The sequence below is a fragment of the Festucalex cinctus genome, chromosome 11 (genome assembly GCF_051991245.1).
Source record: "Festucalex cinctus isolate MCC-2025b chromosome 11, RoL_Fcin_1.0, whole genome shotgun sequence".
Classification (NCBI taxonomy): domain Eukaryota; kingdom Metazoa; phylum Chordata; class Actinopteri; order Syngnathiformes; family Syngnathidae; genus Festucalex; species Festucalex cinctus.
In genome coordinates, this window is record NC_135421.1 from 19,892,261 (window position 1) to 19,905,487 (window position 13,227).

A 13,227-nucleotide genomic window follows, 5' to 3' on the forward strand; every position below is an offset into this window, starting at 1 on the left:
TTTTTTTTTTTTTTTTTATTGAACCAATGTACATTTTACAGGGTAAAGGTCTCGCTTACATAAAAACACAAATTTTTTCCATTTTGTGGAAATGTTCTCAAAAAAAAAAAAAAAATAATCAACTTACTAAAAGATTTTAACATACAGTAGGGCCTACTATAATTTGTCCTACATGCCATTTCAAATCCTCAAATTAAACCAGTTGACTGACTCACCTGTAGAACACAGTTCAGGTCAGTAGTTTTACCCTGCTTTGTTGTAGAAGGCCTTCAAAAGCTGCTGCGGCCCCTCTTCATATTGGTTGCGCCATCTGTCATCAGCCACTTGTCCAATTAAGGCACCAAACACGTTTTTAACACTGTTAAGTGTTGAATAATAGCCACATTGTTCAAGGAATATAAATTCACTAACTCTTCACGCACTTTCAACGAACAGTCAACGGTTTTTGTTGCTGTTTGTGTTGTTTTGGGATCAGTATTATAGTGGTGATTTGGATTGCAATCTTTCATGGCTGATAGCGTCCCTACGCAAACAGTTTGAATTTGGTGAACGTATAATTTGCTTCTTATTTTACTTGAAAGACACAATTTTCTCGACCCTTGGTCACTTTGGGTAAAATTTACATACTTATGACTTTTCTTTCATTTTCACATGGATGCAGGATTCCCTTGATACTCTAATATAAACTGTACATATAAAGAACAGATTTACAATTGATCTCAATGTAAAATCTAAACAAATCTGTCTTGAGTAAAGAACGTTTGATTCTCACAGTCAATGTCAATCAATGATCTGATTGGTTGAAGTGACAATGCAGGCCACGCCTTATTTAAATGTGTCACACACACATACAAAAAAAAGTGCTTGTTTGTTTTCTATACCGAGCCCTGTCCATCATCCTCGTCTGTCCGTGAAAATGAGGTTGATGGGCGTGGCCGGGCACAACAGGGTCCTGGTGATGGGCTTGACGGCACCGGTGCTGCTCGGGTCAGGCCTCACCTCAAAGCGAGCGATCAGCTTTGGAAAGCAGACAAGAGCTCAGTACCCGAACACTAATTTTACACTCTAACTTCAAACCATATCACGATACTCTCATCTTAACTCAAAACCCCAATTTGAGTCCCCTAACCCTTGTTTGAAACCCTACCGTGGTCAGCAGAAGGTGCATCTCCAGTTCGGCCACCCGGCGACCCAGGCAGGCTCGGATCCCGAACCCGAACGGCACCGACCCGAACGGGTGCTGGTGCTGCTTGATGTTCTCCTGCCGCAGCCAGCGCTGAGGCAGGAAGCGATGCGGCTCGGGGAAAACGCTGTCGTCGTGGGAGACGGCGTAGTGGCACAGGTGGAACAGTGTCTGCGGACGGACGGGAGAACACGGAGCCTTTCTTTTACACTGTCAAACTAGATCTGATCCAGATTTAATCAGAATCTGGAAATCTGGATGTCAGAGAAAATGCAACATGTAAAGTGGCATTTAAGATGTAATCTGCATAAAGTATCAGGCAATTTGGATGCACATCAAATCTAAAGTGTCATTTAACATATGCACACTCTTGGTCTGATCCAGATGTACAATTAGCATCAAAATTTTGATCAAATCTGGATATCGGTATCATAAAATATTAATTAAAATGCCCAAACACCTGTATATACATACAAATAAATATATATATATATATACATACAAATAAATAAATAAATAAATAAATAAATATATATACACTTTTGTCAAATCTATCAGATGTGGATATTTAATATAACCAGTTTGAATCCAGTTCTAATCCAGATTGCGTGATTGGTATCAATTTGACAAATTCAGACAATCATCACATGCAGAAATTTGTAAAAGTAAGGTCAAACCAGGTTTGATCCTCATCTAAGTTCCGAAAAAAAAAAAAAAACATTAAAATTGGCAAGAAAATTGCAGACATATCAGAGCAAGTTTGATCTAGATTGCACATTTGATAGTGTAAATGCGACATGTAACGTTTGATTTAACATGCTCAAACACTTGTGTAGCTATCAGATATGTCATCGGTAAATATTGATCAATGTAATGGCAAACCAAGTGCGATCCAGATTTGATCAAGATTGCACTTTTAGTATCAGTGTAAATGCAATATGCATATTGTGATAAGCATATTTAGAGATTTGCATATCTGTCAAATCTGTCATAGTTGGATGATATTTGACAATTTCATACCAAATCGAATATAATCCAGATTTGATCCAGATTGCATTTTTGGTATCAGTGTAAATGCAATATGCATATTGTGATTAGTATATTTAGAGACTTGCATATCTGTCAAATCTGTCATAGTTGGGTGATATTTGACAATTTCATGCCAAATCGAATATAATCCAGATTTGATCCAGATTGCATTTTTGGTATCAGTGTAAATGCAATATGCATATTGTGATTAGTATATTTAGAGACTTGCATATCTGTCAAATCTGTCATAGTTGGGTGATATTTGACAATTTCATGCTAAATCGAATATAATCCAGATTTGATCCAGAATATGCCTTTGGCATCTGTTTAAATGCAACATGTAATGTGTCATTTAAAATATTTTGACCCTCCCATTGACACGCTGATCTATTCCTTACCTTTTTAGGAAAAAGATGATCCCCCACCACAATCTCGTTTTCCACAGTGAGGCGTGCGTTTCCTGGTACGACGGGGTAAAGCCTATGCCAACGACACAAAATGTGGCTGTTTAAAAACAAACAAACAAAAAAAAACAAAAAAACAAAAACAGGTATTGGGCACGGCGATGTTCTGCTCTCACCGCAGCGTCTCTCTAACGACAGCCTTCAAAAAGGGCATCCGGGCGATTTCTTCGGCCGTGGGCATCCCACGGGAGGCGGGACAAACGGCCGACACTTCCTGGTGGAGTTGCTCCTGGATGTCAGGCTCTTTGGCCAGATGGTACAGAGCCCACGAAATGGTGTTGGATGTCTGAAGTAGAAGAATATACATTCTAAAACATTTTATTCATTAATAGATGACTTTGTTTTTCTTTTTAAATGAGCAGGAATCTTTTTTTATTATCAAAATGAACGACTTTGTCATTTGCTTTAACGTCACAAAAATTCCTAAAATGTTCCTAAAACAATAAAGAGCATTTCATGAATAAAATCGAAATGAAATGTCGTATTTTGAGCCCGACCGTGTCGACTCCCGCCAGCAGGAGTTCGGTGACGCTCCCCAGGATCTCGGTGAGGCTCATTTTCTCGCTGAGCAGCAGGTGAGTCAGGTAGGCGCCCTCCACGTCGCCGTCCGTCTGCTCCTTCCTCCCCAGCTCCTCTAGCTTCTTCTGCACCAGCTCCTCGGCTGCACCAAAACAAACAAACGTGCAAACTGTTCACGCACAAATGAAACGAAATGCTGATGGAGAAAATCATGGTAAAAATGTCACAAATAATAAGCACACTGCTTATTTGATCTCATGCTTTTTGTGCCATCAAGTATCTATTTAAGGACACCAGAATATTCATTTATTTTATTTTTTATACATGCATGGCATATTTTGGCTAATTTAAACCAATATTTATTCATCTTTGTCAATTTTTGTTTATCTTTCTTTTTATGTAATTTTAATTGAGTAATAACTGTAAATGATTGTTATACTTCATGAAACTGCTTTAATTTTAACTTTATTTATAATATTTTTTTACTATTTAGTAGCTAATTAAGGTCACCAGAATATTCAAAACAATTAACATATAAGTGACTAGTTGGTGGATCTGATGTAATTTAACTGTATATTTTTATTCAGTTTTAATTACTTTCTTTTAATTCAAATTTACATTTAATAATTTAATAACATGTTCTATTTATTTCAATTTAAGTTAATTTTTGGTTCCCCGTGTTGCTAATTCAGGTCACCAGAATATCTGCACATGTTGACTAGAATTGGACATATTAAATTAAATTTTAATTGTGTTAAAATTGTGCATGCTCTTGCATTTAATTTAGGCAAATATAAATTAAGTTTTAATTGTACAAGGTTGCGTCTTTAATTTTAATGTGATATACATCATGCTAGCTCAGCAATTCTAAAAACGTGGTACACTGGCTCCCTCTAGTGGCACTGCAGAGACTCACTGCCTTTTTTTTTAACTACATTGCATTGCATTGCATTGACTTTCTGATTCGAAACATATAGGTACATTTACATATAGCACATAATAAATAATTACTTCAGAACAGTTTTGCATTTACCAATATGTATTAATGTACTGTAGGATTTAATATAAAAGGAATTTATTGTAATTGTAATGTCATGCAGCTGTATTGGCGCTCCAGTGGACAATGAACTTTTGTGCCTTGAGGGAGGTCATGACGGACCATTCTGTGTTCATTTACTAATGTCAACTATTTTTACTTACTGCACATGTAATGATTAACAAAGAGCTAGATTCATTTACAAAATGAAGGTTTTGGTGATAAAAGTCAGAATTCTATTGCCAACCCAATGAAACTTTTTTTTTTTTTTTTTTTAAGATGGCAGTGAAATGATTTTAGACTATTGCGGTTGCTCTAGCAAATACATTATGTTTGAGTGCTACAAGTGATTGTGTGCGGCGGGCTCACAGATTTTGAAGAGGTGGTCCCAGACGGCCACAAACTTGTTCCAGAAGGGCAGGTAGGGCCAAAAGCGTTTTGGGAAGAAGATGACAATGGAAGACAGACGAAACATTTCCCCCACCGCCCAGATGAACTTCTGCGTCTCCGCGGGCACGTCCTGCTCCAAGCAGCCCAGACGCGTCTCGAACAGCACTGAGCAGATGCCTTAATAGCATCATCGAACGAGGCAAAGGAGTTTATTTTACTTTGAAATTAGGTTGTAACGTAAAGTACGGGAGGGAAAAAAAGTGACAAGTCCTCTGGTGTTTGTTACCTTCAAAAGCAAACTTGTAAAGTTCTTCAGTCATGTCGTGCACCATGTCGGCAGTGCCGCCTTTTTTGTTGTTGTTTTGGCGCAACCAGCAGAGTCGCTCGACAAAGTCGTCCACCACCAGGTTGATGGTGTCGGCGTAGGAGGCCACGTGCTTCGGCTTCAGCATGCGAGGGTTCAGGATGCTGCGGATGCGGTACCAATTGGCTCCCATCCTGGAAACAAGAAACAACAGCGTTAGCTTGAACGCTAACATGCTAACAATAATGTTAACGAATTAATCTGAAGATTTTTCTTCATTAAAAATCTGACTTTAATGTCCGAAAATGTTGTCATTTTGGGTGGGGCAAAAAATAAAAAAATAAAATTAATAATAATAATAATAATAATAATAATAATTTTACTCCCAAAACAACTTTTCTCAAAATATTCCGATTTTTTTTTTTTTTTTTTTTTTGCGACACTGCAACTTTTTCATAAGTTTTAATCGCGTAACATTACTTTTTCTTGAAACATTTACATTCAGTAAAATCTCGAATCTCCAAAGAGTACAACTTTATCTTGGACCATTACAACTTTTTCTCATAACTTTTTTTTAATATAACTATCGCTTTATTGCTTTCCATTTCGTTGTTTATAATATCTGAAAACATTTGTAATAATGTAGCATTATAATTTTCAGGTAACATTATCATATCTCGTAACATCAAGACTTTTATCAATGTAGTATTACATTTATGTATACAGTATTCAATACACTCAAAACATTTTTTTCCTTTAAATTACAAGTTTTTGTGATTTATTGTATGAGTGACATTTTGAGGTAAAGTTCCAACTTTTTTTGGTAATATAACTTTTGCCTCAAACCATTCAAACTTTTTTTTTTTACATAATACCACTTTTTCCTTGTCACATGAGTTTTTTTGTTAGAAAATTTTGGGAAAAAAAAAAAGACAGCTCAATTCTCAAAACATTGTCGCACCTTTTTACAAATTTCATCACATGACATTCTGACCTTTTTCTGTATTTCTTCACTCTTAGAACAATTGATTGTCACTGACACAAAATGTGGGGAAAATGTCACGGTACAAGTCAGACACAGAAAAATGAATGTCAACAAAATGTGGGGCATCATGAAGTGGGATATAAAAAAAAAAAAAAAAAAAAAAAAAAAAAAGACTTGTTGACACTCACTCGGTGAGGGGCCCATGGGCTTGGTTGCGGACCTCTCGGTAGTGCCTCCAGTGCGGCATGTCGGTACGGACCGGATGTCGACCCTCCTGGCGCAGAACCTGCTCGATGAGCTCGGCGCTGGCCACGTTCACAACCACCAGGGGCCCGTATGTGGATTTCCACAGGGGTCCGTACAGCTTCTTGTGCTCGATCTGGAAGCAAAGACTCACCTTGATTAAAAGTGGTCATGTTACGAGTACAAGGTCGGAAAGAGATTATGACTGTTTGAGGGTATTGTCATTTGTAGAATTGTCTCATAATAATAATGGCGGTGGGGTGTCGTCGTATTTCTCCCCCTCATATTACAACTTTAGCCTCCAAATATTCAAATTTTTCATATAACATTCTGACTTTATTCTTAATAATATTCAGATTTTTACCTTTCACCATAATATTCAGACTTTTTCTTGTTAAATTTTCCCCCTGTAATTATTTTTAATCTCTTAACATTATGACTTCTTCTCAACTATTCAACTTTTTCCTCATAACGTGTATAATCATTCTCATAACATTATGGCTTTTCTTGTGACATTACAACTTAACTTCTCGTACTGGGATTTTAATTTCATTAAATTCGCTAATCTCATAACATTATTTAATTAATACATTTTTTCTCAAAAATATTTTAATATGAGAAAATGACAACTCTATTATCGTTATATTCAATTTTTTCCCATAACATTACTTCATTATTTATCCGACCATATTAATCTAAGTTTTTCCTATTAACATTTTTAATACAGTAACATTATGACCCACCCCATCCATAATAATCCAACTTTTTCCTAAAACATTTCTGTTAACATAACATTATAATTTTATTTTTGTTGGATTTAAACTTCAGCTTGACCTTTTCATATAGTATTACGTTTTTTTTCCTTATAACATTTTGACTATTGTAACACTTTTTTTTTCCTGGAACATAACTTATCATAACATTACAACTTTAACCTGACATGATGACTGTTTCTGAAACCATTAAAATGTAGTAGGATATTGTATGAAAACGAAAACATTTTGAAATTGGGAGGGATGTAACAATAATAGCGTGATATTAAAACTGTCACAATATCGTCGTCATGTTCACGATATTTAAGTCAAGTCAAGTCATCTTTAAAAGCAACACATCTGTTAAAAAAAAAAAAAAAGTCAGGTTGATTCCCATTTGTGCAGTTCTATCACCCACTGGTGGCTAGTTTTGTAGTGCAATTTAATTTTCATTAGGGATGTCTTGGCCCTTTTAGGTTTAAAATCTACACCAATAGACAGAAGAAGGGGAACGCAATATGCCTGTGAAGCAAATCAATATGTGGAGGAACTCAATGTGGGTGTACATTAACAACATAACATAATAATAACATAACATTGCTGTTATGAACAAAAGCAGAATATTGTGTTGTTTTGTTTTTTACAATAATGTGACCTTTTTAAAATATTGCCAACCTCCCCACAATATCTTGATAATTATCTTATCGTGAGGTTCATATTTTTATAATATGTATCGTGACGTTTGGATCTCGTTCTATCACTAGAACTTGGGAGTCAACACTGATTGTCCCCAATGAATGAACAAAAGTGTCGGGTGCAAAAGAGGACAGCAACAACAACACGGACAAAAAGATCAAACCTAAATTGAGAGGCGTGAAGACAGCCTGGCCTACTTACTTGCATCTGCTGGGTGGTCTGGAAGTAACCCTTGACGAAGAGCCAGTAGAGCGTGCTGAAGAAGCTCGGCCCGCCCAGCTCGTCCATGCTCTTCACCCGGCCGACGCCGTCCGACACCGCGCCGGTGCAGGTGGACGACGAGTGGCGGCGCGCCGGGTCGCCTGGCTCGGCCGCCGCCGGCGTCGTCTTCGTGTGGATCCAGCGGCGAGGCCGGGGGGTCCGCAAGCCGAAGCCGGTGACAACCTTAGCCAACATGTCTCGCTGTTCTGCCGCGGAGCTTGTGGTCGCTTTTCTTTTTGTCGTCTGCAAATGGCGCAGCGGGCTGGGGAAAATATGCGGACTTTGACACGGAGCGACCCACTTTGCACACACAATGACATGAAGAAACACGTTACTCGGATTAAAGTGTTCAGAACTTGAGGAACGTTGCACTGGTGCCAAAAACAATTAACGTCACTCACCGTGGTGACTCGCTCATCCCACCAGGCATCTTCTTTTGGAAAAACAGTTACTTCAAAAACATAACACAATTATGGCTCAAAAAGGAACCGACCCCGACTTGGGCCAATTTCACGTAATACTTTTTTTTTTTTTTTTGTCCTTGTATATATTTTTTGCACGTTATTTTTCCCCATTGGTTTGTATTTCGAGAGAGAAAAAAATGGCTCAAAGTGCCCCAAGTGTAGTCACTTTTTGACCCATGTTCTTGTTTACAGTAAGGGAGGGAGGGAGGGAGGGAGACAAACTTTTGCGCACAGGGATCACACGCTTGACTTGAAAATATAGCTAGCTAGTTTTAAACGTTCTCATTTTTGTTATACAGCACTTATTAAAACCTAATATGTATAGAAAATCGCTGAAAATAATGTTATAGTAAAGTAAAGTAAAGTTCATTCATTTTCTTATTTTATTAGTGAATGAATAAACAATAAGCGAATGTAAAACTATTAATGTATTCTCATGGTTAAATTATCTATACTGAATTACAACAAATTACACTAAATCTTATGTGCTCATATACTATATATCAATCATTATTTTAATAAAATAAGCCTTTTTCCAATCATTCTCATTTTTAAATTGTATTCAGTACCGTTAGCCCATCTGCCACACAGTTCTTAAGTTGGCGATTTAATTCAGGCTCCGTCTTACCTTTGTGTACTTTGCATGTTCTCCCCATACTTACCCCAATTTTCTCCCACATTCCAAAAACATGCATGTTGGGTTATCTTAAGACTCCAAGTTCTCTTTGAGTGACAATGTGAGTGTAATTCTTGTCTAAATGTGCCCCGTGATTGGCGGGGCAACCAGTCCAGAGCACATCTCACCCAGAGTCAGATAGGATAGACTCCAGCACACTTGCAGTATAGAACATAAATGGATGCACCTGTTGTATTGCAGGCTCTCCATGAAAGAAACATGAGGCTAAATAGTAGTAATGACCGACTGTCGAGTAGCCATTTAAAATATTTTATTTCTCCTTTTACAAATGCTGCAAGCAGGACCGGTGCAATTCAAAAGACAGGAGCGCACAAGGAAAAAAAGAAGAAAAAAATGCAGCACTCAGCGGTGCCAACAGGCTTCCGATTGGTCAAACTATTGACTACTAAAACTACATCACCTATATTATTAGGCCATTCGCTGCTTGGAGAAATAAATTAATTATTTGGATTCAAGTATCGCAGGTTTAAAGCTATGAGGCATCACTGCTCTGATCTAGACCAATTGAAAAAAAATAACCATTACGATTGCTACGTAAACAAATAGCTATAATGGCAACTATTGCATGGCTGGCTATTTCAGCAACAGGCCATAGCGACTCCTAGGCACGAATATCACAAGCTCAATGGGATAACAAATATGCTAGCAGCTGGTTACATCAGCAACCAGGAGATAGCTAGCAGCAGTAGATGTGGTAGCAAGTTTCTACGTTAATGACAAAACTAGTAGCAATTACACATGCTAGCGATGTTAGCAACTAGCCATTGTAGCAACTAGCAACAGACCACCGAGTCAACGAGGTATATTAGCAATTCGTTACATTAGCAGCAAGCCACAGGGGCAACTAGTGACACTGTCAATTAGAGGCGCTAGCAATTAGCTAATTAGCAACAAGACGCGGAGATAACTAGCTACACTGCCTGCTCGATATGATATGATAGCAGCATTGGCAGCTACCCACATAATCAAGTAGCTACACTTACAAGTACTTATGCTAGCTCTGTTAGCATCACACAATTGGTAACTAGCTACATTGGCAACTAGATACGCTAGCGCATTTAACAACTAGCCAAGGAGTTAATTAGCTATACCGGAGACTACATGCATTAGCACTGTTCGCAACGAGCCACAGAGGCAACTTGCTACCATGACAACTAGATAAGTGAGCTACATCTGCAACAATGGAGGATAACTATACGCTATCGCTGTTAGCAAGTAGCTACACTGGTGACTAGATGCGTAGCAGCAGGCTAATTTGCAACAAGACACGGATGTAACTGGCTGTACTGTTAACTAGCTAGTTTTGCAACCACACTTGACTTTTGCATTTGCTAACTTTACGTCTGACTGTTTCTCATGATACATATAACTTTTTTTATTCACGTCAGTTTTTGTCATCGCTAATAAATTATATTTTTTTGTGAAATAGTTTGCAGGTTCAGGTCCTATGTAAGTCAAGAACATAATTTTGTGGAAACCCTGAGCTATGGCGCTAACTCTTAGCGAAATTTAGCCTCAAGGCTGAATCGAATTTTTTCAGCGTGTGAACATTAACATGATCTGAGCGAATGAACGAACGAGCGGAGGCAGAGGTTTGAAGTAAAATAAAATAAACGGTTATGTACGACATGCGACCATGTAAGGCACATATTGTAAATTACTCAGAATTCTGAGCTGAAATGTTGGCGCTTTAAGACTTGATTGGCGGACATGATTAAAAAAAAAAAAAAAAGAAAAATTAAGAAAAAAAAAAAACGCAGGAGTGCCCCTAGATTCCTGAACACATCATTACTTAAATTATACTGTAAAACAAACAGAACTGATCAAGAGAGAAAGAAAAGGAAGTTAGCGGACATCCTGGCTGGTGATTGGTCAGTCACTTTCGCTGCCCGATTCGCTTAACTGGAGGTCACTTTCTGCAAGACAAAAACATCAAGTGGTGACAATATACAAGACTCATGGTTGGCAAATGATGACAGAATGTTCTCAGGAAAAACAATCTAAAAGTGTGGTCAAAGTGTGTCAAATGCGAAGGCACGACGTTCCATTGCCTCCATTTATACCGATTTTGTATTCACTATGACTGCTGTTTATTCTCACATAATTGTATGAATTTTAATTTAACTTATTTTACTAATTATTTTTGGGGCGTTTCAGCAGGCCAATTTTGCACTTTAATATATTTAATTTTTATTTTATTCATTATATCTCTGTCTCATTATTATAATTATTATTCTAATTTAATTTACTATAATAATTTTAATTTATTGTTTTTAAATTACACATTTAATAATAATAATAATGTTAACAGGTGTTGACTCACTGAGCGTGTTCATAAGCCCTCCGCCTCCTCCTCCCCCTCCCTCCTGCTGGCGGTTGTTGGTGGTGAGGACGGGCATGCTGTTGGCCACCGCCGCAGCAGGGGGCGCCGTGGTGCCGGTGCCACCGACCCGCTCGTCCTCCGAGTCGCTACTGCTGGAGCTGTCGTCGCTACTGGAGGACGAGGAGCTGTTGGAGGAGCTGGCGCTGCTCATCTGGTCCATGACGCGTGCCTCCGCCATCAGCTCTGCATGTCACAACACAATTAGACAATGATCATTGAATCGCGTCACACAAATAACCAAACTTGGGCAGGTGAGTAAGGTAGAAGTTGCCACCTTTCTCGATGTCGTCCAGGGGCGATGTAGGCAATGTCTTTTCTTTAGGCGGAGAACTTTTGGATCCCGCCGAGCTCTTGCTTCCATTTCCACTTCCGCTGCTACCGCTACTGCTGCTGCTCTTCATCTGCTGACCCAGACGACTTGTCTGCTGCTCCATGCGGGAATGAATCTTACTGCTGCCCTCAGCCCTGGAACACAAAAGAAAAAGCCAAAGAAAAAGTGAAGCACTACTTAAATTATAGCCTTAAACAAAGGGGGAAAAAAAAAAAAAGTGTTTGCACCTGGTCTTCTTGACTGCAATGTTGCTGCTGAGCTTCTCCAGTCGGTATTCGCCGGTGTCATGGTTGACGATGAGTATACACTCCTTCATGTACGAGCGCTTGGAGCCCTTGAAAACTGTCACTGGGGCGCTGGAACCCTAAAATACATTTTCAAAGGGAAAAAAATAAATAAATAAAAAATTATAAAATAATTTCTCCTTGTAGGGAACTGACAAAGAAAATACTCACCTCTAAATTGGGTAAAGTGATGGTGACTTGCTCTCCTTTGCCCACTTCCAGATCCCCTTCACAAGCTGTGTCAATCGAAGCTGGTTTGAAATCATCTGAGGAAGAAAGTGGAGCCTTTTTAATTAAATTAATTGTGAATAAAAAATGAATGTGCTCGATGATTTTGGCGTTTAATCTCCATTAATTTAAATTCACATTGGGGTTTTTTTGTTTTTGTTTTTTTTTCCCTCATCGGAAATGTGAAATATTGAAAGATACTGGAATTTGGGGAAGTGAAAAAAAAATTCCAAAATGTCATGAATAAGACAATTTTTTTTTTATTTTAGTTTGAATAGTTTAAAAAATAACTAAATTAGAAGAGAACTAGGGAAAAACGATTCATTTCCATTAGAAACGTAACTTTAAAAAAAAAAAACTAAATATTAAGAACATTTAGATGAAGAAAAACATCAATATGAAACAAGACACCGTGCATGACCGAGTTTTGTTTGTTTTAAAATTTCAGCCATTTACAATGGTACCGTCACTGAACAGCCACAAGATGGCGGTGTTGCTTTCACTACCGGTAGGCTAACACGCGAGCTAACTTTTGACAGCTGCTACTGGCAGTTTTCACGACGAATAAACACAGTAAACATAAACAAATGAGAAATATACCGACATCGCAGCGAAACAAGAGGAGAGAACAAATGGACTCAGGAGGCGGTTATTTTTGTTGAACCGGCTCCCTTAGAACGTAAAGGAAATCATCTGCGAGCTAGCATGCTAACTGTTAGCCTGTGTGGGGAGAAGAAAAAACACACACATTGTATCTAAAGCGTTCACTTACATCGCACGGTGTGGTAGGCACTTTTGGGGTGCTTCTCGAACGTCTCCCCCAATTTTAAGACGTGCTCCTGGTTGTCAAAGTTGGCGAAACTTGTTCCATTCATCCCGAGAGTTTCACCGAATGAAAACTTTTGGCTTTTTTTTTTTTTTTTTTTAATCATTGCCGGCCATGTATCGTAAGGTGCCGCGAGGCTCCACCTCTTCTTC

General features: G+C 38.3%; 2 protein-coding genes across 2 annotated transcripts; both read right to left on the reverse strand.

The window, feature by feature from the left end:
* Window positions 1-33: 33 nt before the first annotated feature.
* Window positions 34-8,254, reverse strand: cyp27a3 (cytochrome P450 family 27 subfamily A member 3). The gene is made up of 9 exons (XM_077536050.1): window positions 7,803-8,254; window positions 6,099-6,289; window positions 4,908-5,119; window positions 4,601-4,798; window positions 3,174-3,337; window positions 2,793-2,962; window positions 2,611-2,692; window positions 1,148-1,354; window positions 34-1,017 (listed from the first exon to the last, which is right to left on the reverse strand). Exons 1-9 carry the CDS (start codon window positions 8,055-8,057, stop codon window positions 895-897), a joined length of 1,602 nt encoding a protein of 533 aa, XP_077392176.1. The 5' UTR covers window positions 8,058-8,254; the 3' UTR covers window positions 34-894.
* Window positions 8,255-9,258: 1,004 nt separating this feature from the next.
* eaf2 (ELL associated factor 2) lies at window positions 9,259-13,179 on the reverse strand. The gene is made up of 6 exons (XM_077536051.1): window positions 13,022-13,179; window positions 12,193-12,287; window positions 11,965-12,101; window positions 11,681-11,871; window positions 11,347-11,589; window positions 9,259-10,939 (listed from the first exon to the last, which is right to left on the reverse strand). The coding sequence occupies exons 1-6, from the start codon at window positions 13,122-13,124 to the stop codon at window positions 10,896-10,898; spliced, it is 813 nt and encodes a 270-aa protein (XP_077392177.1). The 5' UTR covers window positions 13,125-13,179; the 3' UTR covers window positions 9,259-10,895.
* Between the last annotated feature and the right edge of the window lie 48 nt (window positions 13,180-13,227).